The sequence below is a fragment of the Molothrus aeneus genome, chromosome 2 (assembly GCF_037042795.1).
Source record: "Molothrus aeneus isolate 106 chromosome 2, BPBGC_Maene_1.0, whole genome shotgun sequence".
Classification (NCBI taxonomy): domain Eukaryota; kingdom Metazoa; phylum Chordata; class Aves; order Passeriformes; family Icteridae; genus Molothrus; species Molothrus aeneus.
In genome coordinates, this window is record NC_089647.1 from 112,958,047 (window position 1) to 112,985,836 (window position 27,790).

The following is a 27,790-nucleotide window of genomic DNA, read 5'->3' on the forward strand; positions in this document are numbered from 1 at the left end:
GGTCTCAGATTGGCTTAAAACACCTGCTCCCCAGAAAAATATTAAAGAATTAGGTGTGGAAACCCAGGGCACCAGGAATATTTCACTGTCTGCTCTGGGGTGCCCTGACCCCCAGGGAGCACTGACTTTGACCCTCATCCATGGAGAAATTTTCCCAGACTTCAAGATAAACCAGAATCCACAAAAGTGTGCAATAGATTATAGAGAGTAGTGTAGGTGCATCACTTGGTGAGAAATTGAGGTTTTGGGGTTGTTAGTATGTTGTGGATGGAAGCAAGATGGAGGGCACAGGGTGTTGTCCTGGGTTTCTTCTTCATGCTTCTTCTTCCTTCTTCTCCATGGGTTTGGGTGGCATTTTGTAATTGGGCAGAAAAGTCCTCATTGCAGCTCTTTGGGATCAGTTATTGGGTAAAAGGGAAAATAATCCAGGTGTCAGTTCTTGATTGGAGAGTTTAGTCTTAAAAGTCCTTGTACCAAGAGATTGTTGCCATTTTGTGCCTTCTAATGAAAAGCTGCAGAACTCACAGCAGTGAGACTGTTTTACTGATAAGAAATAATAAACACCTGAGTCTGAACATGAAACACCATCTCAAGTGCCTTCAATCCAGACCCAGAGAACGAACAACTGGTACCCCCACAATTAAGAATTTTCCTGTGGGAGGGAGTGAGACATGAAGATTTTGTTGTCCATGGCTTAAAGCAGCTCAAACCAGCCCCTCTGATCACTCCTTAAGATGAGATGTAGCTTGGGATTTAAATGGGAAGGGGATGTGGAAAGAGCAAGAGAGAATGATCAGGGAAACAAGTTTGGTGTTGACAAAAGACGAGGACAAAAAAGGCTGAGCTCAGAATTGAGTGTAAACACAAAGGAGGATAAAGCATTTTAAAAAGATGTGCTGAAGCCTTTTCTAATAAAACTGAGCGTATACAAAAAGTATGAGTCAATGTTTAAAAACATCTTTGGTTTGTTCATAGAGGAGAAGGGAGGTGATGGTTATCCTTGTTTCACCCTTTTAATATAGTATGGGACTGAGGAACTCTGAAATTTGAACAAGCACACAAAATCAACCAGTCATTTCTGAGAATCTCTTCTGAACTGCAGGCACACTCTGTCATTGGTATTCCCAGCCCTAATCTTGCAGAAATTTTAAGACTGAAAAGAAACAAACCAACAACCTTAGCCAAGCTGCATCCCAGATTTTAGATTAAGCAAAGACAATACATTAAAATTTATTTTGCAACCACATGAGCTAGACAGAGTCATCTAAGAACAAAAGGACATCCACAAGTTCACTTGGCTCCAGGAGCTGAGGCTTTAAAAGAAAATAAGAACCTCTGAGGCTCTGCAATAAAATCCAAAATTTGCTACACACTTCATTTCAATGCTATCAAAAGCCTAACATTTTTTCAACTACCTAATAAAGTACAAACTATTCATTATCCCCCCTTCTCTAGCACAGAAATCATATTAAAAATAAACAACAAAGAGCAGCTACAATGTGTGTCTGCATCTATCAGGACTGACAAAATTTGCCTCAAAGGGGTGCTGCAGGGCTTAAATTAATTAGCCTTTCTGAGGTAGTCTGTGATGCTTGAGCAATGGGCACTATGGATCAGCTGCATAAAATACATGTAGGCGTTGACTTAGCCTCAGTGATATGCATGGCACCATAAACGGAGGAGGACTTGGGGGGAGAAAATAAAAAAGCCAACCAAAACCAAACAAAAATCACTAAATATGACACACATGAAAGATATTTCACCCCCACACCTTAAACACAATGTTATCATCACAGAATTCACAAACCATCCAAGGAAAGGGCAGATTTACTACCCACAGGATGGAGCAAATCAAGATTTCCAGAATAAAATAGATATCCCCCACAAAGAAAGAGGGAAAGCACAAAGCTGGCTGAGCATGCAGGCTCCAGCCCACTCGGACACAGCAGAGCTCACATGACAGATGCTATTGAGGCTGACATTCTCCATCCACATGTTTGTGCATAATGAGATGCAGGCAGCCAGGGCAGACACTGATTTATTGTAGTCCCCACAATAGCGCCAGTGATTAGCAGCTCATTCTGGGCTGGGTATAACTGACTGAGTTCCCTTTCTCTCCTGAATTTTCTTTAGTGCCTTCACGTCTCATTAAGAGGAAATTTCATGTTGTCTCCACTGGAGCCTCCTTGATTCCTCGTGGAGCTGCTGGGGCAGCTTCAGGCAAGCTCTGGGGAGTCCCAAGGTGGACACTGAAGGAGCCAAGGACCAGGGGTGTCCATCCTGTCCTATCTTAACCATGGACAGCAGCCCTGCTGAGAAGGATTTGGGGGTGCTGATGGGTGAAATGTTGGATTTGTCCTTGGAAATGCCAACTTGCAGCCCAGAAACCAACTGTGTCCTTGGCTGCACCTAGAGCAGTGTGGGCAGAGGTGAGGGGGGGAATTCTGTCCCTCTGTCCCCACCTGCAGAGCTGCCCCAGGCCTGGGCCCAGCCCAGGGAGGAGCTGGAGCTGCTGCAGAGAGCCCAGAGGAGGCTCCAGGATGGGCAGAGGGATGGAGCAGCTCTGCTGGGAGGAAAGGCTGGCACAGCTGGGATTGTTCACCTGCACAGGAGAAGCTTTGGGCTGAGCTCAGGGTGGCCTTGCAGGGCCTGCAGGAGCCCCAGGAAAGCTGGAGAGAGACAATTTCCAGGGGATGCAGGGACAGCACCCAGGGAATGGCCTCAAACTGACAGACTGGGTTTAGATCAGATATTAGCATTAAAACGAATGAAAAACTACTTTCCTCTTGCTTTTGGAAGAGGCAAAGCCTTTTCTGGGGATTTTTTTTTTTGTGGTTTCCAAGTTAAATTTCAGACCTACACAACAGACACTAAGAGCAAATGCACCAAATTGTTCCTTCCCCTGAGAAAGATGCATATTCTATGATTGGCTTTTCACAAATATTAACATGAATATTATATGTGTTGTGTTAGAAAGTAATGCTGTATTAATTCTCTTAAGTAGTGTGTTAAATATAGTTTTAGGTTATAAAAAATGTTAAAATAGAAACGATGCTATGTAGGATACTTTTCTTTAAAGAAAGGACTCACAGCGAGATAGCAGCCACAGGACACCTGAATCTGTCAGAGAAAGAGAATTTATTGCCCCATTATCAGAGGAAATGAACTTCTTCCCACCTCGAAGCCGCTGTTAGGATTCAGAGGAAGAAGTTGACGATGACCAGAGAGAATCCTGTGTTTGAATGGAATTTATGCATCATGTATGAGGTGTATGAATATGCAACAGGCTGTTGCTTTTAAGGGTTAATCCTCTGTTAACGTGGGTCCTTTCTCGGGTTTGTGCTGCCCAGAAAAAGGTACCTGGACGTCTGTAACTCTTTGTCTTTATTGTCTCATATTGTCCTAATTCAAATTGTCCAAATTATTATTCTTACTCTAATTATATTGCTATTTTTATAACCATTTTGTACTATTAAACTTTAAAAATTTTAAAAACAAGTGATTGGCGTTTTTCACACCCCCTAAAGGTCACCTCAACCGCAGCTGTGGGACACGAGATCTGCACCTAGTAAAGTACCTGGAGATTATTTTGCTGTCTGCCTTTCCTGTATGCAAATAGAGCTGTTATTATTAACAGGAGGCTCATAAAGATCCCTATTTTACAGTAAGCAAGACAGGAACATCCACCTCTGCCATGACAGACTCACAGAGGGAGTCTGACACTATCTGGATGCCATTAGTTTGTGGTTATAAAAAGAAGCAAATCCAAACTTGTTTACTGAAAGTCATGAACACTGAAAGCAGAAGCCTCAGAGGTCATGCAGTTTACATTTTTTTTCTATTCTGAAGGGGTAGAGACACTAAAAATTCCCCAGTCCCAATGATTTCTTTCAAATGGAAGTCAAACACTTTGTCAATACTTCAAGGATCCCTTAAACTTTCCAGTGCTTGATTCAACAGCAGCATCAAATAGCACTTACTGTGTGCTACACAGCTTCAATAATTTAACTTATCACTGTCTTTCATATTTTTAAGCCTTCCATTGCTAAATATTGTCGTATTTTGCTACCAGAAAAAAAACCAAAATTTCTTATCGATGTGTTATAATTTTTTCACCTTGGCTGTCTGTGGTTCAGGCACCTGCCCTGGTTCAGCAGGTGATGTCAATATGACACATCCACACTGGACTGGCTGTTATTCATGCCTCATTTAACTGCCTGGCATAAAACAATTTGCAGTTATCCACCATGCATTCAGAAAGTGACTTCCTTCACATTTTCAAGGGAAAGTGAGAGCAGCAATCATTCATTTTTTGTTGCAGAGAGGTTGCTCCTATCCCCAGAAGTTGCCTCTGTTCTGGTACACACCTGCTCACACTTTGGAGAAGTTCCTCTTCCCTGTTTTCGTTTGAGGTTGGGAGGTTTTGGTAACTTCCAGAAAAATATACAAAAACAAATCCCACAGGCTGAAAGTGCAAAATGGATTTGTTTACAGCAGCTGTCTGCCTGATTTAGCATCCACAGCCTTTTCCAGGTGTGGAATCCTGGGGCTTGCCTGCAAACCTGCTGCTTTGCATGTAATTCCCCAGGTCACCCACACTGAACTAGGGATACTCTTCATCATCCCCGCTAAAAGACTGGTCCATAGAAAAATCCACTGTATTTTTTTTTTCCAAGTACCTGGGTCTGACCAATCCTTTCAGGTCGAGCAATAAAGTTCCACCACTGAACTGGCTAACCCTCTACAGCTACTTAAAAGCAGGTTGGAGTGAGCTGGTGTCAGTCTTTTCTCCCAGATAACAAGTGACAGGATGAGGGGCTGCACCAGGGGAGGTTTGGGCTGGATATTAGGGAAAATTTTTCCTCAAAAATTGTTGTAAAGCACTTGACCAAACTGATCAGGGAAGTGGAAAAGTCATCATGCCTGGAATTGTTAAAAAACCATGTGGATATGGCACTTGAGGAAATAATTCATTGGAGAACGTGGTGGTGGTGATGCCGGGTTGATGGTTGGACTTGATCTGAAAGGTTTTTCTCAGCCTTAACTATTCCATTATTCTGAAAAAAAACAGACTGCAAAAATGCATTTGGGTCTTCATTCCTGCTTCAGCTGAAGCATAGGGAGTGGAGAAAAAAAAAAGGAATAGGATTTGCACACATAGGGCCATAAATACAGTAAACAATCTCATTCAGCCTTACATTTACTCTGGGGTTCAGTCAAAACTTTAGTGATAATTGAGAGTTTTCTTCACAAGGCAGCAGAGCAAAGAAGAATTCTCTGTAAGAATTCAGAGAACCACAGAATGGTTTGGGTTGGAAAGGACCACAAAGCCCATCCAGTGCCACCCCTGCCATGGCAGAGACACCTTCCACTGTCCCAGGCTGCTCCCAGCCCCAGTGTCCAACCTGGCCTTGGGCACTGCCAGGGATCCAGGGGCAGCCACAGCTGCTCTGGGCACCCTGCGCCAGGGCTGCCCACCCTCAGAAGGAAGAATTATTTCTTAATATAATATCTAATCTAAAGCTACTCTCTTTTAGCAATGATATCTCTTTTCAGGATGAAAACTACAAGCCATCATGCCCCCTCTGGGATTTTAACTCCACCCAAGGGCACCCTTTTCTCTTGTCCTCAGTAAAGAGCACAACCATTCCACACCAGTAGCATTCATGTGCCACTCAAAATCTTTTCATACTTTCATGATTTCTCCCAAAGCACCCACTTAAAATAGGGTTTGTAATTCTATATGCTTGCTGGAGCATGTCACACAATGAACTATGACAGAGTAAAAAAGTTTTTATCCCCATGCAGAGAGCAGAAATAGGAATTATCCCATTACCTGCTCAGGAGCTTGTTACCACACATCACAATGTAGATGTAGAAGTCCACACCATCTCAGCCCTGAGCTTGTACCATCTCTTAATTCTCTTTCTTATTTTGTCCCACACATAATAAACCCTCCAGAAAATAATCTGCTAGACAGTGCTTCAAAAGAAAAAAAAAAAAAAAAAAAGAAAATTCAAAGAAGTGCTGCTTCTTGTTAGGGATTAGCAGCTAGAAATTATTTGGGTAACAGCTCTTCTTTTTCAAGCTGGTTAATAGATAGGAAAATTAGTTGGCAATTTAAATGCTGCCTCATTTAACACAATGATTCCTAATTACATTATCAGCCCATCTGGCAAGAATTGCTTACAACCATCACACAGTAAAGAAAACACCAGTAACTATATGCTGTGTTTGCCCACAGTTATTACATGTTATTATTGGCACTGACTGTCAGTCAGGTTATTTCAGCAATTTGTTTCTACAAATTAGTAATGTTACAATATACAGCAGCTTTTTAAGCACAGACATTCTGTATGGGTTTTTTCTCCCCTGTGTTACTTAGAGTTAGCATTTACAGCCAATAAAACTACTTTGCAATAAAAAAAAAGTATCAGAAGGCTAGGCTTTAATATAGATTCCTCATCTGTTCCTCTGAAGATGCAGAAATAAAAGCAATTTAAAAGATTAGTTAAGAGAAATTTTTGGAACATTTCTGGATCTAGAAGACTGCAAAGTCAGACATAAACCCGAGAAGCCTCCACAATGACAGATTTCTACTTGCAGAATATTGTGCACTTTGTTTAAAAGGTAAGGCTGTAAACAAAAATAGGTAAATTTGTTGGACTGGCACCCTGCCCATGAACACTGGGGCAGGGATGGACTCTCCCATTTCTCACTGCTCACAAGCAGTCCCTGCACTGGAGGAACACCTCATCCCAAAGCCAAATGATCCTCTGCAGCTTGGATGGAATCATACTTCACCTCAGAGGAGGAGGAAGAGGAAGCCAGACCCACATTTTACACCAAGTCCAGGAGGGGTATTTCCAGTGCTGCCCTGAGTGAAGTCACCTCACCAGAGAAAACAGACCTATCTGCTCCTACCTCCAAAAAAACCCCTCCCATGGTCACAAGAAGGGTTCACCCATGCAGCCAAGATAAGAGAGGCATTGTGAGCAAAGGAAAAAAAAAAAAAAGAATGAGATTAATTTTCTAATGACGTTTGTTCAGCAGGTGGTGCCCACGTTTGGCTGCAGCCCTGGGGATGCAAAGGAAGGTGATTTATTGCTGCACGAAAACGTGGGCAAACCAGAAGGTCAAGTTTCTCACCAAAGATAGCTCCTGCTTTCACAACAGCAGAAGTTTGTCACAGAAACTGTGCTGTGTTTGCAGTCTGGGGAGTTGACAGGAGGAACCAGTGCCAGCAGCACACCAAGCTCTCCAGAGAGGCTCTGGCCTTTGCTGCCTTTCCCCTCACTGCATTCCCAGGTGGTGCCAGGACCTGGATTTACATCTACTACCAATCTTCACATTCCCTCTCTTCCCCAGCCACTTAAAACATCCATTCCCAAGCACTCTCACACCCTCACTGGGCCCAGCAGAAGACCAAGGGTTTTCCCCCTCCATCTCTCCATGATCTGCACTGCTAGACTGGAAGGAATATTTCTTTTCTCCTGCCTGGAAAGCAATAATCTCTTTCTTTGCCAGAAGATTACAAAGTACTATCTGGATTAGCCAATCTATCCGTGTTTAAGAGCACTGCATGCTTCTGTAGTGGAGATTTGTATAAAAACCACAAATGCTAAAATGACAGATTGCTCTGAAGTATAAACTTGCTAAACTAAATTGTGAGTTGAAATATGAGCATCTGACTGTGGGACTGATGAATAGTCATTTTCAAGAAAAATATTACGGGAAGTGCTTTATATATATTATCATTTTGACAATAAGGGAAGGCTATTATGGTTTAAAGACAAAAAAAAAAAATAGTCAGCCAATCAATCCTGGTAACAAAACAAAATATCTATTCTTCATTTCTACGCTCTCCTTCCTGCCAATGCCCTCGGTTCCCTAAACATTAGCATTCTTTCTGCACATGCCATCTCATGTGCTATCTTATTTTTCAGGCTGAAATTTATTTGCTGTGTCTAGATTTATCATACAACACATCCATCCTATTCATGCTATATGAACATGCTTTGCTGTTGAACATGAGCCATTACTTGCTTATCTTAGAGCTGTGTGAATCGTAGCAATTTTGTCTCATTGCCTTTTCAGAAGAGATTAACCTTTTTTTCCCTCTTTTTTATTTTTTCTTCCCCCAGAAATGAGTCTCTCTCCCAACTCACACCCTATAGCAAAACCAGGTGTGTGAAGCAATCCTGGAGTTCACATAAACCAGCTGCAGCTGAACTCATGCTCTGCTCTAAGCACTGAGTTTTAAGGAAAATTTGGACTAATTACAGAGTAATAACAATAATCTAGAGGTGTAGGAAAAAAAATCACCTGCAAATAAGCGTTGACAGGATTTAAATGGCTTGAGAAGACAAAGGAAAAGTGTGACAGTCTTTTAAGAGGTGTAAGGGTGCCACAGAGGCCCCCAGGGAGCCAAAACTTTCAGAAGGAAGGGGCTGCAGGGAAGCCAAGAGGTGCCTTCATCAGCCACCAACCCTTAAGCAGAAGCAGAGTTAGTGCTGACTGAGAGCAGCAGAAATCCTCCCAAATGTGAGCGAGGAAAATCTGTATATCTGCTGTGCTTACACCACACACATTCTTGAATGGAAAGATAATGAGTGCCTAGACAAATGGAGGATGAACAAAACCCCCACACTCTGAAATTCAAGAAGGAGCGCATGAGGCATCAGCTATTTGCACTCAAGTGCACACAAAGCTCTTGTTAAATCCAAAAGCCTGTTTCCACCTGTTAGTAGGTGTAAGGGAACTAAATTAATCAATTTCCTGGTAATTACAGCACAGCACTGATGAGACAGGGAGGCTGTAAGCCAAATGCCACTGGGAGCAACTCTCACATTTAACTGCAAGCCTCGAGAGGAATCCCAGTGCCCACGCAGCCAGGGTTTAGAGACAGCCTAAGTCTAAGCCCTGTGTCCTAAATTAGCAGGAGTCTCATCCAGAGCTCACCCCTCCCTCCCTGGAGAACAGGGTGACTTAAGGTGCTGGAGACACAGATATTAGTTCAATAATTCCATAGCTAAAAAAGAGCTTAACTCTTGCAGATGTGCTTGTGAGTGGCATCACCCATTCCACAGGCTCCTTCTCAGCATAAAACTCTTTCTCACTTGGAAACCAGAGAGAGTCACTGTCAGAACCCAGGACATTGCTCTGGCTGCCCTGGATGGCTCAAGACCCTGGCACAGAGTCAAAAACACCTGTGCCTTTGATTTTAACCCATGGAAACAATTACCAACTTTGTGTGAGGAGTTACAAGCCACAAGGGTTTGAGCAGAATGACAGTGAATTTATCACAGGGTGAAAAAGTAGAATTTTGGGGATTTAGAATGGGGGCTCAAGAGGCAAGATGGAGGAATCTGGGTGTGTCCTCTCCTTCTTCTTCTTCTTGTCCTCCATTGTCACAGACATCTTTTATGGAAAATCCTTCCCTTAGGATTTTTTCTCCTGAGAAGCTGAGAGGCCTCAGGAACAAAATGTAACCAATGGTTATCTGCTGCTGTGGAATGCAACAGGTGCATCTGGGATTGGCCCATGTTAGATGTTTGTAATTAATGGCCAATCACAGCCCAGCTGGCTCAGACAGAGAGTCCAAGCCACAGACCTTTGTTATTCATTCTTTCCTATTCTATTCTTAGCTAGCCTTCTGATGAAATCCTTTCTTCTACTCTTTTAGTATAGTTTTAATGTAATATATATCATAAAATAATATATCAAGCCTTCTGAAACATGGAGTCAGATCCTCATCTCTTCCCCCAACCTGAGACCCCTGTGAACACCACCACACTCCGTCTTCTGCTGTGATGGTGGCGCTTCTGGATTGGTTTAGGGTAGAGACAGACTGTCTAACATAGGTGATGGGTATTGGGAAATTATTGTAAATCAAGTACACATAGTTTTTTTTAGTATAAAAAGCTGACACCACCCCAGGGGTGGGCAGTGTGCCTCAACCCAACCTGCTGGACAGACCTCAGCAGGTCAGAGAAAGAATGTGATAGATAAGAGAAAATAAACAACCTTGAGAACCAGAGCTGAGGAATCTCAACTTCTTCAGTCTCTGGGCTGGGAAAAAAGAGACTTTAATACCTCGGGAGCCATTTCAGCAACACGAGACCGGAGATGTCACCACCACCACCACAGAGTGTCACCACCACAGGGCAGACCTGCTGGGCACTGTCCAGCAGGATTTTGAGCTCTTTGGGACACCAAATGGAGCTAAGGATGCTGTGGGAGGACCTGAGGAAGGCGAGAGCCTCCAGCTCCACAGTAAACAGGGCACTGTCTGAGGTTAAGTGTCTCTGTGGCTCTTCTGCACGACTTAGGGCGTGATCTTTCTATAAAGTATAATCATGTCAAAGAATTTTAAAGGTTGGGCTTTTTAAAGAGAGTCACAAAAAAAAAAAGGAGAAATCATGCTACTACATTACCTTTCAGAATACAATATAAAGGAGGGTTTTTGCCTTTTTTTTTTCCTTGGGTTAAGGAAATGAAATCAGTAAGCCTACATTAATGTATTATACCCAGTGAATGATTACAGTTAGAAGCTGCATTCAGTTCAGAATTTCAATTTTCCGAGGCTTTTGCTCTCCAAAATTAGCTTCTGATTTATTTTGTCAGGTCATTCTTTTCTTTTTCTCTATTGCTCATTAGACTCAGTGAAACTGCTGTCAAATAAAATTAAAAAAAAGCATTTTTAACTCTTCTTCTTTACCTAGCTTCAGAAGTCCTACAGTTAAAAAGAAAAAAAAAAAGAAGAAAAGAAAAAAGGTTGTTTTGAAACTAAATCAACTGCAGTAAAACCAAAACAGTTTTACACATATGCACAGAGCCAAGCCATGCTAGGCAAACTCAAGAAGGCTTGAAGTGACTAATTATTAAACCTTCCTCACCCAGTAGGTGAGTCACTGCCCATGTTTACTGTGCCATCTGGAAATAACAAAATTCATCAGGGGAAGGAAGCCCATTCCTTATGCTCTTGAGCTTAGGCTAGGAGGCATCCCTAGCCTCATGAGCACTGCTATTTTTTTGTGATCTCCCTTCTGCCAAAGACAGCACAATCCCCTTGCCCTTCACCAGCAGGCAGAAACCCTGCAGGAGAGGTTCAGTCCCACTCCTGTGTTCCCACCTTTTTTCAAAAGGCCTCCCTCATACCAAAGATCTGAACTTCAAACTCAATTTTAAACAAGATCCTGGCTTTCAAATTGCATTTCAAATCCATTTCAAACCAAGGGCCAAAATTGCTCCTTCAGTACTTAAGAAGGTTTTTTGTTTTGGTTTGGTTTTTAGAGATGTTATTTACAAGAACATGGGGAATGGCTTCAAAGTGGAAGAGAGTTGAGTTAGATGGGACATTAGGGAAAACTTCCCTGGGAGGGTAGAGAGGCCCTGGCACAGGGTGCCCAGAGAAGTTTTGGATGCTCCTGGATCCCTGGAATTGTCCAAAGCCAGGTTGGACATTGGGGCTTGGAGCAGCCTGGGACAGTGGAAGGTGTCCCTGCCATGACAGGGGGCTGGAACAAGATGATCTCTTGAAGTTCTCTTCTGACCCAAGCCTTTCAATAATTCTTTGATTTGAAGGTAATGAGTAACACTGAAAAAATGCCACGTTTTGGAGGCAAATAGAAAGAAAACGAGACTTGCAGGACAGCAGTGAGAAAAATCAACTTTTTCAGAAGGCAGCATGCCAGGTCTGATCTCTCACCTCTCCTCCCCCCTTCACCTCACTCTTGTAGTGACACGATTCTTTCCAGGCTTTTTTTCCCCCTCCTCTGTCAAGATGTTAGTTTTGGAGATGAGTGTTAGCAAAGGTTTTTCAGAGCCTGGAGAGCTGTGAGGAGGAGAGGTGAAAGCAGGACAGCCCTGACTCATCAAGTCTATCCCTTCTCCCTGGAATGAGCTTTTCCCAGCAGCGCTTCCATCCCCACTCTGTGGGGCACCACTCATTAGAGCATCCTCCTAGCTGCACTTGCTGCCTGCTTTCAGGAATTCCTCCTCATGCTTTTTTTGGTGCTCCTCTTCAAGGACACTGAATGCTTAGAGACATTTTCCAGTCTGTTCTCCTAAAATGTTCCAACAAACCCAAAGTGCAGAAGTTTTCCCTGGGTTTTCTCTATCTGCTCACCACAACGGCGAAGCAACCAACCTTGCCAAAACGTGGAAGTTGATGGATATGATGGCATGGGAACACCTAGATTGCTGATTAAGACAAGTTCAGGGCTCTGAAAGCAGCCTGTTCCTCCTGGAGGCCAGGAAAGTACAGCCAATGCCATGGTCACCCAATGAGATCCCTGGATTAGCTGGGATATTTGGGTATGGAGAGGTAAATAAACAAGCACACACCTTGGAAATCCAGCTATGAGCTCCCTGTACTTCAAGGCATGGCCTCTGCTATAAAAATGCCATGACTTGTTCCTCAGGCCTGGTTTGCAGCACAGCCAGACTTTATTTAACACGAGATCTGGGTTGTGTCAGCCTGAAAAGCCAATCCCACCCTCTTGAACTACCTCTTCCTCACCTGTCACAGCCGCTCCCACCTCTTTCCTGCCTTTCTGCCCAGAAACAGGCACCATCCCACACTCTCACACACCTGCTGGGCTGGCAGGATGGGAAAGGGACATGACTGGATCTGCCAGGACAGGCGAGGGAAGGGAAGGAGGGAAAGATCAGGATAAAACCCACAGGTTCATCTGTGTCAGGCACAAAGACTGGAATTTGCTTATTGTGATCGTGTTTCCAGCTAGGAAAGTTGTGCCACACCTATGGGGAAGGCCAGGCAGCTTCCCACTGCTCTGTGCCATCTTTGGTGGCCACAGGAATGGGCACAGGGAGTCCCAGGTCCCAGAGCACAAACAAGGTGATGCAACTCCAGTGGTTTTATTTCCCTGGCAATTAATAAAGGGAATACAACAGATGGAAGGCTCCCCATTGCACCTGACCTATTTAGGATATTGCCATGCAGAGTTTGATTGTCATCATGGGTGTTCCTTGGAATTATACAAGGGAGTTCAAAGGCACAAACAGAAATCAGCTTTATGCTCCACATTAGCAGGAAGGACTATTTGATTGGGGGGGGGAGGGAAATAAAGAAATAAAAAAAAAGAAGCTGTTAACCAATGTCATAATGATGTGTTTGATTAATCAAAAATAAGAATCATGCTTTTTATTCATATTTGTTCTAATGTTTCTACTTAAAATTTGGCAGGACAATTTAAAAGGCAGTTTTGATTCTCAAGTGAAATATGATATACTTTAAAAAAAATTCTCTTTTTTGAAAGCAGCACTGTTAGAGAACAGCAGCACTGTTCCTCCCCTGCTATTGGAGTAGTTTATTTCTCTCTCTCCTTCTCAAACATTCATACTTTCCTCTTTCCCCTGGCTAATACTGGAGAGGCAGCAGCTCTGGGAAATGAACCAGCTTTGCCCGTGGCTCATACATCATTACAATTGTTAACCAAGTTCCACTATAAAAATCTTGATTACACAGGAGAACACAGAGGCATGCAGGAACACAGCTTCATTTCCAGATACCAGATTGAGTTTGTAGGGCAGGAAGTTAAAAGACTTTGTTATGCTCTCGGGTTGATAAAGTCTGCCAGGGCACGCCATAACAGCAGCTCCCCACAACCCATTCCTCCACACAGCAACAATTCCAGTGCAGGAATAAGCTTCCTTCTGCTCTGGCCAGGGCTTACATGCCACTGTGTGATGATGGATGTGTGATAGGAGCTGGAATTGGATGGTCTGGAAGATCCTTTTCAACCCAAACCGTTCTATTCACACCACTGGAGCTGATGGTGCTCAGGGCACTGGAATTGTGGAATTTTGCCCGCTGGCAACTTCAAATGCTGTTGTGCAAAGCTGCCACGGAGAAAAGCTCCCAAACCTGGACAAAAAGCTGCATCTGGTCACTTGCCAATGACCAAAGGTCATTCAAGGTAAACCTGAAGGCTCAGCAGAGTGCAAATGGAAGTTAATTTTAGCTGGAACATGTAGCACACAGCAGCGTTCATAACCACAGCTCCTGAGAAATTCTGTGGACTCTCCCCATCCCCCACATGGTTTATCTCAGCGGTTCAAATGCAAAAATCTGGCGCTTTGGATCATGTGAAATGTTTGTGTTATTCCCTGAAGGACTTTGCTTCTGAGAAGTAATGAGAAGATTATTCTCTGACAGTTAAGCTGAAGCACTCTGACTGCATCAGATGTTACACTGCCCCAGCAGCTCCCAGACTTTTGGGAAGCGTGGCCACCTTTGAACTCCTCTGTCTTATTTGCAACCCAAGAGTGGCTGAGAAGAAAAATGAATGAATTGAATAAAAATCTCTTTAGTCAGAGAAAAGGTAGAATTGATGAATAATTTTTCTGATGCGCCTCACACTTCACTCTTTCCTGTAGCAGACATCTACCAGGCAGCACAGTGAATAAAAGCACTTTCCAAGCCATGCTTAAGCAGCACAGTAATACTGCCCTGAACAGCTCAAGCTGCTGTGGAGTGTGCTCTGGCTTGAATCCTGGAATCATGGAATGGTTTGGGTTGGGAGGGACCTTAAAAATCATCTCATTCCAACCCCCTGCCATGGGCAGGGAACCTTCCACCAGACCAGGTTGCTAAAAGCCCTGTCCAGCCTGGCCTTGAAAAGATGCCACAGCTGTTAATTTGTTATACTGCAGACACTGACAGTCAAGGTTTCTGTATCAACAGGTATCATAGTGGAATTCTGGAAGTAAAGTTTCCATTTACATAGATAAAAAAAGTGAGGGAAAAACCTCCCTCGGGATTTCACAAAGTCACAAGTTTGAAAACAGATCCAAATCCTGCAGTCAAAACAAAACACTCCAGTATTTTGTTTTTTATACCAAAACTATCACTGGCAATGGCATTCTTCAAATTCTTTTCTTCCCAAATGCCACAATAAAATGTTCAAGTTGGCACATGCAGGACGCAAGCTCCCATACGATGACAAAGCAGGTAAGCCTTTTGTTCCTTTAGAAACCCCAGATCCTGATCTTTTCTGGTGTGAAGCTTCTTATGGAAGCAAAGTAGGAAGCAGAAGAGCCTGGGTGGTGAAAAAATTCTCACATCTGGCCTTGACCTGAGCCTGAGCACTAGGTGGGCTCCAAGGTGCTCTGCTGAGAGCCACTCTCACAGGCAGATCCACTCACAAATATCAAGGAATTATCTGAGAGATGGCTGACAGAAGCATCCAATTATTTTTCCCCTGTCAAATGGCAGGAGCTGGCCTTTAATCCCTCCCTCGAGTGGAAAGGTGACTCTCAGTTCTTGAGTTGTCATGTCTTTTTCTTAAAAGCAAAAATGCCAGTTTTGGATCCCTAAGGATGGATTCTTCTCTGTATTTAGGGAGGAGAAGCTTACCAAGTGTTGCTGCAGCCTTAATACCTTTCCTCTTTTAAAATAAGGCCAGACTAAGATGTGAGACCAGCATTTTCCCTGAACACATTGCAATCTAGCTTAATAGCACATTTTGCTAGTAAATAGGTACAAAAATAAGCCAACCATAAAGCTAAATAAAATCAACTAATTTTAGTACTCACAAGCTGAGCAAAGAGGACGAAATCTACAAGTAATTTGTTTTTCACAATATCAAATTATTAGTAAGCAGTGGTGAGGGGAAAAAAGGATTGCAGAGTGCAATTACTGTCTTAACAGATTCCCTTCAAAAGGGCCTAATTATGACACATTAATTGTATTCAGTGAATTGTAATTTTCACTTGAATAAGATCTTTTTCCCCCATCTAGCTTGTTTTCCTCAACTTCCCTCCCCATGACGCCCCACAGGTTTCATCTGTTAGAGAAGGACTCTTAAAAAAAAAAAAGTCTAGAACATTCATCCCCAGCTGCCCTTTCTGTAAAATACTCTTAGACATAAAAAAGGCAGCGAGAGCAGTGGGAAAGAGGCAAGATGAAGAATGAGGAAAGAACTCTGAGGGTGGAGTGAGAGAAAAAGGTGCTATTTTATCAGCCTTTGGCAAAAGAGGGAGCAAACATTGACTCTGGCCCGAGGCTTTCTGAAGGCTCCAGGGCTGACTTTGCTACGTGGCTGCTCTGGGATGTGCACGGCCAAAAATCTATCAGAGAGCCACACCTGGGGCAAGGCTGCTGAACTGGCTGGGCCTGTGGGCAGCAGAATTGCTCTCAGCCTAAGGAGGAGGAGTTTTCAGAGCTCCTTGGTGAGGCTCTTCAGGCGATGCCATCTCAGGACTTCTGCTGATCAGAGTGACCCCGAAATGTGTTAGAAAATCTCTTTTCCCAGCCTGGCGGTCAAAGAAGGAGTCAGAACTCTTCTATTCTCATTATCAAAGTTGTTTATTGTTTCTTATCGATAAAATTCTTTCTCTGGCCTGCCAAGGTCCGCTCAGCACCATGCAACTACAGCATCATCAAGCTCCCAAATCCAGAGGATTTCCCCATGCACCCCACAGATCCCTCGGGGTGTTGTTGCCAGCCCATCTCAGGCCACTCTGCTGCCAGCCAGGTCAGAGATCACCAGCAGCCAGACATGTGCCACAACAGCTCCAGTCTGCACCAACCCCACAGCTTTGATTTGGCTGTGCTGGCACCTGCTTGGCACAGCGAGGGATGCAGCAGCCTGGCATTGTCAGAACCCAGGAAATTCCTCTGGCTGCCCTGGAGGACTCCAGACCCTGCCCTGAGACTTTGGCACAGAGCCCAAGACCCCTGTGCCTCTGATTTTAACCCATGGAGCAAATTACCACCTGAAGAATGAAGAATTACAAGTCAAGAGAGTTTAAGTAGAATAATAGTTTTTCACAGGGTGAAAAACAGATTTTTGAGGTTTTTAGAATGGGCGCTCGGAGTCCAAAGATGGAGGAATTGAGCGTGCCCTGTCCTTCCTCTTTCTTCTTCCTAGCTTCCATGTTCTGGGTGATGGTGGCACTTTTGGATTGGTTTAGAGTAGAAGCTCACTGTCTAAAATAGGTGATAGGTATTGGAAAGTAATTGTAAATACTGTACACGTAGTTTTTAGTATAAAAATATAACACTGCCCTGGGGGCAGGCAGAGTGCCTGGACTGTCTTGCTGAATGGACCTCAGCTGGACAGGAGAAAGAATTTTACAGATAAGATACAATAAACAACCTTGAGAGAGAGAATTGAAGAGCTCTGACTCCTTCTTCGACTGCCAGGCTGGGAAAAGAGACTTTCTAATGGATCTCAGGGTCACTGTGACCAGCAGAAATCCCGAGACCCCAGTGAGCCGTGTCCCGCCAGCCCAGCTCCTCAGCACCACGATCCAGTCTTGCAGAGAGCTGTGATGGAGGCACAGGCAGAAAGGAAAGTAAGATGCATCTGGGCTGCTTTAAGTGCTTTGAAGGGCACTGAGCTGATGGATACAATTTCAGGTGTAAAAGTGACCTTAGAACGTGTTCTGTGTTTGCTTCACCAGCTTGGATCTACAGAGCAAACCCAGGCTGGAAAGCAACAAGACGTAGGACAGGCCTGTCAATAGCAGGAAAAAACACTTCCTTCTTTAAGGCAGATGAGAGCTGCCTCCTTTACTTTGAAGATTTGATCTCAAGCCCTAATCTGTGCTGAAATAGAAGCAACAAGTTCCTTCACTTATTTACACAAGTTGTTTGCATGATGAAATCTGTATTTTACAGCCAGTAGGAAAAGGGGCAGAGAGGTCTCTCTGACTCCCACTGGAGAAGCACATGTGAGAGCCATTGTAGCAGCTTCCTTTTTCAAACAGAGCTGTACTTGACAATGACCAGACAGCACTTCAGGTCAGACTCGTTTCACTTACACTGAGTGAGAACATTTCAAAAATTATAATATGTGGGGGCAATGTAATAGCTAAGGTGGCCTCAAGTACTCAAAGTCGTAAGTGCTCTTCAAGGAAATGTAGACCTCTGCAAGGTGTAGTAGCTTTTAAATCTAATCTTGCCAGATACAATCCCTAGAGCTCACAGTCCTCTGGTTAGAGAGGGGAGAAAAAGGGAAAAAAAAACACAAGAAAAACCCAAATAAGAAAAGAAAGATTTCTTCCTTAATAATCCAAATGACACAAACACATGGAAATTCCACATGGGCTGTCTTTCATCCACTGTTTCATTTCCATCTCATTTCTACTTCAAATCCCAACCAATTTACACTTTGTTCAAGGAAAACAGTTATTTGCATGCCCTCTACTTTCCTCTTTCCAGATTTAACTGATGCTTTTTTCCTTGATAAGGAGTGAAATGCAAAGTGGTAGAAAATGTGAGCCTGGCACCTCTTTACACCACCCCTGCTCCTCACAACAGCTCTTCTGCCCTGACACACCAGAATCTGAATTCAGGATTGCCTCAAGCAGAGCCCCTGGATAATAAAGCTTCCATCAGTTCTCTGAGGAGGAGAAAGCTCCTTTAAAGGAACAATTAGTGGGGCTCTAATCCCTAACTCTGGGAGAGAAGAGCATCCTGAGGAATGACCATGGTGGGCCTCTTCCACTGAGTGTAAGCAGCACTCATATTTTGGGTTATTTTATAGTACAGCCTCTACTACTCCCACACAGCCTCTTTTGCCAGGGCTAATTTTGGATGGAAGAAGGTGCTAGAATGCTAATTTGTAAAGGCAGGGGCTTTTTGCTTAACCCAAACCTGGTATGTTTGCTTGCTTGTCTTGGGTCAAAAACACATCACAGCCCACCAGGCCACAGCTGTTCACTGGATTAGTCCTGAATTACAACTGCCAGGTCTTTATTTTGCAGGTATCCAATAACAACAACCACCAAAATAGACTCAAATCACCATTTAAAAACAGGAATATTTTTGCATTTCAATACTATTTCCACTAGACAGATCTGGAGGGATTTTGACACTGCCACCTCAAAACACTCCAACGCACCACAGAAATTGTCTTTGCTTCTCAGGCTTTTGTTTCTTCAGCTTTCATAAAGAACTCAAAAATAAATACAAAAGACCTTAGTAATTACTAAAAAAAAGAAAAAAAAAAAAGAAAGAGAGACTTGAGATGCAACCTGCCTTCTGATAATTGAACAAAGAAAGATCACATTTTAAAACTCCTTGTGTCTAGAAAGACAGTGAGACCCTTTTCAGCAAAATTAAGAAAGTGGAGCTGAGCTTGTTGGGCAATAGCACAGCACCAGAAATCAGATTACAAGAGCAGCTGAATCTTTCCTCACATCTTCATTCCTTTCAACACTCAGGGAATGAGAGCTACCACCAATTAAGGAATAATGGCTGCAAGTTCAGAACTTGTTAATGTGTGTGTACATCACCCTCAAAACATGAAGCCATAAATTCTGACTCCATGACACACTAGAGGTATTTAATACATATCCTTCTTTATCATTCCTCTCTTTAATAGCTGGAAGAAATGGAAGGGAAGATAACCTCCCACCAATTATGTAGGAACTGAAGTTTGTGTTTTGCAGCAGGGGCCGTTAGACCCAACATCCACATTGACCTTAAAACTTAGGAGCAAGTTTATAGAAGGAGGTTTTGCTCACCCCATGCACAGAACAAACTGCCATTAGGATAAACAGCAGATTTAAAAGCCTCTTCATGAACAGAATGAAGAACTGACACTGAAAGAAAGGAGCTGTGGCATTCAGAGCACAAGTTGGATCCTTCTGTGGTTAATGAGACTGGAGCTCTCAGGGCCCATGTGCCTGGTCTCTCTTTCACAGAGAAGTTGCAGGATTAAAATTTACCTGTTCTCAATAAAAACACAGCTTGGAAATGCAGTGGGATCAGGAGGACCCTTGTACCACCACCTTGTACGAGAGGCAAGATGAGGCAATGGTACTGTCCCTGCAAACATTTAATGCAGTCCAGATGGACTTCAAGAAAGCTGTGAAAAACATGAGGTTTTTTAAAGAGTTTGACTATTCTTTTGGTCAAAAGCTTGTAGGAGAAACAAAATTAATATGAAGAGAACTGAAGATAGCAAAAAAACCTAAATGATCTTAGATTCAGTTTCTCACAGTTCTTATAATCTCAGGGTAGGCAAAATAATAAAAGATAGAGCAAAGGAATTCCATTGGATTATTTAAAGAAATAGCTGAGAACACTGCACACAATTCATATTGGGCTCTTGCCACCTCTTACTTAAATCTGGAACTGGAAGAAGTGCACCTATGCAGACAGGTATAAAGCCCATAATCCATCAGGAGTAGGACACATCATTATACATCCATGAAATAAGGGACAAATACATCACACCCTTCAATACAACAGACTGTTCTCACCTTTCACATAATTCTTAAGTAGGTCTACATATGAATGAATAAGAATTAGTGGGAGTAATAACACTTGACACCAACCTGGTAACTGGTCTGGAGATCTGATAGGATTAGGAAGGATACTGTATCATAAAACTGGAAATGATCAGATACACTTTGGCTGCAAACACTTGCAAAACTGGATTGACTGCATTGAAGTTTCCTGTCTTGGAAATAAAATAAATTTTGACTTCACACAGCTGCTCTATTTTTGTACCGTCAGAACAAGTGTTTCAGAACTGCCATTGTGAATCGCAGCTCTGTGCTCTGTTTATCTGCTATATGACAAATCAGAATTGGAACGAAAGCCAAAAAGTATGCCTTAAATGACCTGAAAAACGAAATTCTGTCATACTAGCTTCCTTCCAAGAACAGGAATTAAAAAAGGAAAATTTCTAAAAATGCAGCTGAGCAGTAAAGCAAGTCCTGTAGTGCTGAAGCCTTTCACAAATGTTCATTCCCCGTTCTGGCACAGCAGCTTCCAACACTTGACGCACACGCTCCCGAAGCCACTGGGCACCAACACTACTGTAACCACCACATCAAATCTGCTTTCTCTTCTCACAGCCTGCTGCATGCTCGTGGTCCACCAGTGCCCTGGGAGCATTTCCCCATCTCTTTGCTCCCGTGCAGAGCAGCAGCTGTGCCGTGCACCTTTCTGCTCCGCGAGAGCGGGAGCGCAGCCGCGCTGCTCCGGCGCTCCTCGCTGCCAGCATCCTCCTTCCTCCTTGGCAAAGTGTCAGGGCAGCTCCCAGGGCAGCTCCCTGGCACAGGCCTGGCTCAGGCAGGCAGCTGGGAAGCCCCAGGATGGAGGGGTGCAAGAGCAGAGCAAGGTGTCCAAGCATCACTTTGCAGCGCAGCTGCTGACGTGAAGCGAAGTCAGGCTGGGAGGAGCATTTAAATCAGGAAAAGATTTTCCTTTCCTACACCATCATGCACAGCCCACTCCCAACTCCAGCAACCACTTGCCCAAGGAGCTTAACACAATCCAACGCTTGGCACTATCCAGACACTTGCTTTTAGTAGCAGCATGTGAAGCGTTCAAGTACCAACAGTAGCAGCTTTGTGGCTTTACACTACTCGTTGCAAAGCAGAAAAAACAGCAAGTACATTTGTGATCTTTAAGTCTTCTGATTTCAGGCAGGGAACGAGATAACAAATTCATCCTCATCAAAAGTACAGAATAAATTCTAACTGCACTCCACTGAGTCATTACACACCAAGATCTGGTTGGGGAAACAGAAGCATTTATAATCTTACTTACAACCTCAGTGGGTCTACTTGTGAATAAAACCTCACTTGTGCTAAACCAGTGGTAGTCTTTAAAATAACTAACTTTGCAAGAAGTCAGAACTAGTTCAAAGTAGTAAAATCTTTGCAATCAGATTCAAAGCATGGGTTTTTTATGTGGAAAAAAATAAAAATCAGAGGCAAGTCTAGCTGAAACCTTCCATCACCTGTAATACAAGTGATACGAGCTGTTAAGCATAAGTGAACCCTGTGGGTGTACTGAGGGCAGCACATTTCTCCCTCTTAGACCTCCAGTCATATTATGAAAGGCTTGTCACATTTTTCCCTTCTCCATTTCTTCCCATTTCAGAATCCCCCTAGACATGTAAGGAGATAATATGCTTGAGAGCCACTTTTCCTACCTGAAGTTATTTTTTTCATCTAGGACATGCTGAATTGGGTGATTAGTCCAATCAAATCTGGTGCCTCGATTCTGGCAGAAGCCAATATTGAATGTTAGAATGTTCCCTGGAGTTATGAAGCACACACCACACCACACTAACAGAACTAGTCAAATATGCATCACTCAACATGGAGGAAAAATTATTTCATTACCTCCATGGCTACTGGGCCACACCTTGATATATCAAACCTAGTTACTTTTTTTTTTTTTAATCTCTATTTATTGATCATAAAACAATGCCAGCCTTTCTCAATGCATGCATTGATCCCAGTGTGATACCTTTTGATTAGAGAGATGATGTGGCCAATCCCCTTACACTCAAGGGGCAAAAAAAGAAAGAGCTCCCAGACATCCAAAAATGCAATGACGGCTGAACACTCCCCATTGGCCGCGCATTTTGGCATTCATTGGCTTTTTATTACGTAGGGGAGTTAAGCAGAAGAATAAAGATTTTTTTCTTTCCTGTCTACACTGGGAACCTCAGGACCTAAACTCCTGAAGCAAACACAAAGTTCTGAAGGAAAGCCCCGAGGGCTCTCAGGAAATTAATCCCCACTCAGCTGACTAGTCATCCCACCAGCAGCCCAGCACCGCTCCTCTTGGGATCTCATGACACAGATGAAAGAGCAACGGCAAAAAAAAACCCCAAAAAACAAAAACCAACCAAAAAAAACCAACCCCCCCCCCAAAAAAAAAAACCAAAAAAAAAAAAAAACCAAAAGACCCCCCCAAAAACCAAAACAACACCAAAAAAATCAACAACTCGAAACAAACTTCAGCCACACTGGTGGAGGCAGAGGGGGAAGATTCAAGGCAACACGGTTTATCTAAAAACAATATTCAGAACACACAGGTTCTTTGCCCCGTTAATGAGCAGCACTCGCATTCCCGACAGAAGGGGCTGGTTGTGTCCAGCCATCACTTAGTTTAGCAGGAAGATGCCGAGTGATTCTCCCGGGAGCACCGGGAAGAGCTACCAGAACACCCAATCACGACGCAGAGCAGCTTAAAAAAGCAAAGAATAACCAAAAAAGCATCTTCTGTCTCTAAAACACGGTCAGTTCGACTGGCAGAGCAACTCGCTTCGGATCCAAGCGCCGTGACACAGCCTACAAGAAACCCTGGGGACCAGACCCGCAGATTTCCCGAGCAGGGGCAGGACAGGGCAGCCGGGGGATGCTTCTCTCCTTTCTCCCCTCCCTGCGGGTCCGCGGAAAGTCGCTGCTGCTGCTCCCCCGCGCCGGGCACCGGCCCCGTCTCCCGGCAAGGGAGGGCGAGAAAGGGGAAGGGAGGAGGCGCCAGCGCCGAGCTCCGGGACAAAGTTGCGTTGGAGCCGGGGGGGTGGGGGCCGAGTCGCTGCCACCCCGGAGAAGTTCGGCCCCCTCCTCCCCATCCCTCCCGGCGCCCCCAGCCCGCAGCCCCCGGCCCGCTCCTACCGCCTGCGGCGGGGTCCCGATCAGCATCTCCAGGTAGTAACCGCGGCCGGAGTCTCCCTGGAGGTTCTCCACCATGGCTAAAAAGTTGAGGGTGCCGCCGGGATCCGAGGCCAAGGCCAAGCCGTCCGCAGCGCCCGGGGCATCCTGCTGCCGGCTGCCGCTCGCCGGCCGCAGCACCACCGGGGCGGGCGGGGACCCGGCGGGGGCGGCGGGGTGGGACACGCGGAGCGGGAGGGAGAACAGTGCCCTGCAGAGCCCCGCAGTGCCGGCCAGGAGCAGCAGCAGCAGCAATCCGGGAGCCGCCAGCGGCGTCCCCATCCCGGGAGCCGGGAGTCGCTTCCCAAGTGCGGCGGCTCCGGCCGGAGGCAGCCTGGCTGCCAGACTGGAGCAGCCGAGGGAGGGGGAGGAGGAGGAGGAGGAGGAGGAGGAGGAAGAAGAAGGGAGCGGCTTACCCACGCCCCGGCTCCATCTCCCCCTCCCCCGAAGCGAGCTCCTCCTCGCGTTTCTCCCGCACGGCCCCCGGGCAGCCGGAGCGCTCGGAGCTCCGGGGGCCGTGCGGGGAAAGTTGCTCCGACCCAGCGCCCACGGGAGAAACTTCCCGGCTCGGCTCGGCCCTGCCCTGCTAAGGGAGCTGATGGCAAGGCGGGGAGAAAAGTTTCCGAAAGCCCTAAAGGGAGAGCGGCGGAGCGGGGAGCGGCTCCGGTCCCCTCCCGCTACCCGGGGCTCCGGCAGCGCCGTGCGGAGCCGCTCCCATCGCCACCCCCAGGGAGCGGGGCTGGGGTGGGCAGGAGGAGGTGGAGGTGGGGATGCGGGGTCACTCGGGGATGCGGGAGTGTCCCCGTGTGCAGTTCACACGGCTGGGGTGTGTGTGTGTGTTTGTGCGTGTGGAAATTCAGCTGCTGCACCGGCAGGAGCGAGGCACGCAAGGCGTCTGCTTGAGAGAGCATGCGAGGCTTTAAATGTCTTCATCATGCACGGAATTAATAACGGCAGTCAAGTGAGGCCTTTTGAAAGATGGGAACACTTAGGGTGGAATTAATCTCGACATCTCTGGAGTAATGGCAGTGCCTGATGGATCGCTGGATGGAGCGGAGAGTCCAAAAACCTTGAAATGTAACACTGGGCAAGTCTAAGCAGAGTCACTCTGTGGCTGTTTCTGGCTCTTCCCCCAGTCCTCGGTTGTAGATAAAGTTGAAGAATATGCAGCTGAAGTCATGTGTAATCTCGGTGTCCCCTGATCAATTTGCTGTCCTGGGCAGCCACCTGGTCTCTCCCTGTGTGTAAATCTGTGCAGAACTGTGTGCACTGAGATCCCTTCTCTGCCAGAGTAAACTGAAAGAGCTCCCCCCTTCCCTTCCTTGAGCTGGAGTAATCGTCCACAAGATTTCCAGGTGTTTCACAGGTATTAAATGAAGTTTTATTAAGAGGTAGACAGTGTTCATTCCTGGGAAGGCTGTTTGGGGGAAGGATAATTGGCTAAGGCTGTTAACTGTAGGCATTTGTCAGAGTTGCTCAAAGAGGATAATCCTTAAAAAGAAAGTGAGAGCCCACCTTCCCTTGCTGAAGGAAAAGAAGTGTTTTCACATTTTTTCACTGATGTTTTCGTTACTCTGGCTCTGTCACCTCAAATCTGGAGCCCTTTGTAGGGCTTCCCTTGGATCAGTTCAGTGCTTCTGGTGCAGGTGGATGCTTTTCCTCCTGCAGCCATGGCAGCAGGGGGATGCAGACCCCGTCCTGGCTGGTGGAGCTCTCAGAAAAGAAGGAAAATGCTGCAGGGGAAGCCTGCAACGACCGTGGCCTGGCTGGGGGCTGGAGGAGAGGTTATAAATGAAACTTCCTCTCAGGAGGTTGTTGTGCTTGTGGGAAACCACACACCTTGGTAAGAGGTGAAATTGTGCGAAGTTCCCCTGCTGCACAAAGCTTTCTATTTGCCTGACAAGTAGGAAGGTGAAATATTGCAGCCCTGCTCTGTCTGGTCCCACCTGCTCCAGACAGAGGGAAAATGCTGCTGGGGGCTGATGGCAGCTGAACACCTGAGGGAGTGGCAGCCAGGCTCACACAAAGAGGTTATCTCCGGGGTGCTGCAGTAATGGCTTTCCCTAACGTGGCTGGGATAGTGACAGGCTGCATTGTAGGGCCTGTCTAGTCACAGCTGAAGCCAAAGGGGAATTAAAATGCTCGGGGCTCTTCATGGGTGAGCTGAAAAGTGGAGAAATGCCCCCGCCCCTTTGGAAAAGGGAATGGGAAAAGTAATCAGGAGTATAATTGAACACCCCCTCAGAGTGGTAGGGATGTATTTAGAACAGTCAGCAGCTATGTGCATTTTGTTTTAATTCTTTTACAGTACAGTAAGTCTTCCCCCTTGCTGCTGTTGCTAAGATACATTACCACACTCCTGGCTAAAGCAATTCCAGCCAAAGGAGTGCATAGTTTTCAGAGCACAGAAGATATAGCATAGCCTTTAAGTGTTGAAGAGAAAACTTGTCCTTTTTTTTTCCATGCTGTTTGGTAAAAGTTCTCCTCGTCCTGTTTTCCACAGCCCTGGATCAGTCTCACAGTAAATGCTCATCAGGCAGCTGCTGTGTATGAGATGCTGTGTGTGAAACCTTCCTGCCCTCCCATGGCATCATCCCAGCAGGGCTGGCGTGCAGGATGGGGTTTCTGCCTTCCTTCCCTTGCTCCTTTATTTATTTAAGCATCTGAGAAGTATTAGGCTGTGGCGCGTACAGGTGAGAAGTTCCAGTGCATTTCTGAATGCTGGCAGGAATGGGCCTTGAAAGTGCAATGTGAACAGCTGCTTGGGAGAGGAGATGTAAAAAAAGTCCTCCCAGAGAGCCAAATGTGACTGCATCCAAGATGTTCCTCAGAGGGGAAGTCATCTGTATGCAATGAGTGCCACAGTCAACATGCACATTTGGGTTTTTTATGTATCACATACAGAAAATAAATGAAATGCCAGAAATAGACTCAAGTTTAAGTGTCTGTACACTTTGTGTTCGACAATATTTGGTGAATCTTGTTTTTCTCTATTTTTGTGATTCCAAATATGTGTTCTTCAAGTAAATAATAATAAAAACAATTTTAAGTATCAGTCTCTGTGAATAGGCCTTTTTTTTTCTTCCCTTAAAGTCAGCTGTCTAAATATAACTTTTCAGGTAAATCTTGACTTTAATCCAACTCTGTATTAATTCAATTTGATGGCACCATGGTGCTTTAAACCTTGAGCCACTTGACAGTGAATTAACATTCGTGTCTATAACACAACCAGTATTTACAGGATACAGAGCACAGAAATGCAGCTGCTCTGTGCAGTGGACAAGCTGTGTGAACTCGGTCAGAGGGGGAGAGTTGCTCTGTGGAGATGTTAAATGAGGCCTGTTGAGAAAAGCAGCAGGAACAGAGAAAGCATCTGAAGATGCAGAGGAAGTGCTGGAGCTGATCTGAGCAGAAGGAACTGTGTGTGGCTAAAAAGAGATCTCTCCCTCCCCAGGAGGAAGCTATTAGGGGACTGCTCAGATCGAAGTGTTTCTCTGCCCAGCTTCTGAAGGAGTCAGGCTGGCCTGTGCCAGTGTTACACAATGATAAGGGCAGATGGCCACAAAGACTTCTGTCCTAAAACTGCTGTGTCTGCTTTCTGTGTTCTTGCTCTTAGCATAATCAATACTTTGGTTTTAAGAAGAGTGATTGTTCCTTACTGTAATTCCACAACGCTCCCGAAGGAAACCCAGCTGCGCCTGCAAAGGGTTAATTCACAGAATTCAGTAGCCCAAGGAGAGGAGGGGTTTTGTTCTTCCTGGACATGACTAGGAAAAGGTCTTCTCTGTCTGCGGCTGTCTTGCAATCAGCTTTTTCATATTTTAGGCCTATTCCAGTGAAGTATTGCTTGTACAAGATGAGTGTAAACAATCAAGGGGCAGCAGAGGCCACGGGGTCTGGCTCTGCTTTGTGTCTGCCAAGGCTTGGCTCTGTTTGTCCTCAAAGGCCATGAATAAAACAGCTGGCCCATGGGATGAGAAATGTGCCCCTCAGGAGAGCTGTTCCAGTGGCGTTCCTGGGGCTCTGAAATGTCTCCTGTTCCAAAGGGGGGCCATGGACACTTCTGGGACTTTTTAAAGGATGGAGCATCTGCCCTGTGTGTAGAGCTCGTGCAAGATGAATCTTGTGGCTGAACATTCTGTGCTTGGGGATGTAGGTGCAAATCCTTATCACCATCCAACTCTTTATTTTGGGTAGAGGATCTGTGGGTGGGGGTGCCTTCTTTGGTCACTGTACAGTGAGTTTTCTGCATGATGGTATCTCCCTTTGGCTGCAGCTGAACACGTGAGCTGTTGTAGAGCCAAGATGGTCAGAGGGATGGAGCTGCTCTCCTGTGAGGAAAGGCTGAGGG

At 45.1% G+C, this 27,790-nt stretch overlaps 1 protein-coding gene across 1 annotated transcript in view; it reads right to left on the reverse strand.

Moving 5' to 3' along the window:
• The window catches only part of BACE2 (beta-secretase 2), a 56,680-nt gene extending 32,959 nt beyond the window's left edge, over positions 1 to 23,721 (reverse strand). The window contains exon 1 of the mRNA XM_066545551.1: positions 23,404 to 23,721. Coding sequence (XP_066401648.1) covers positions 23,404 to 23,721 — 318 coding nt within the window. The remainder of the gene's footprint in view (positions 1 to 23,403) is intronic.
• Positions 23,722 to 27,790: the final 4,069 nt, after the last annotated feature.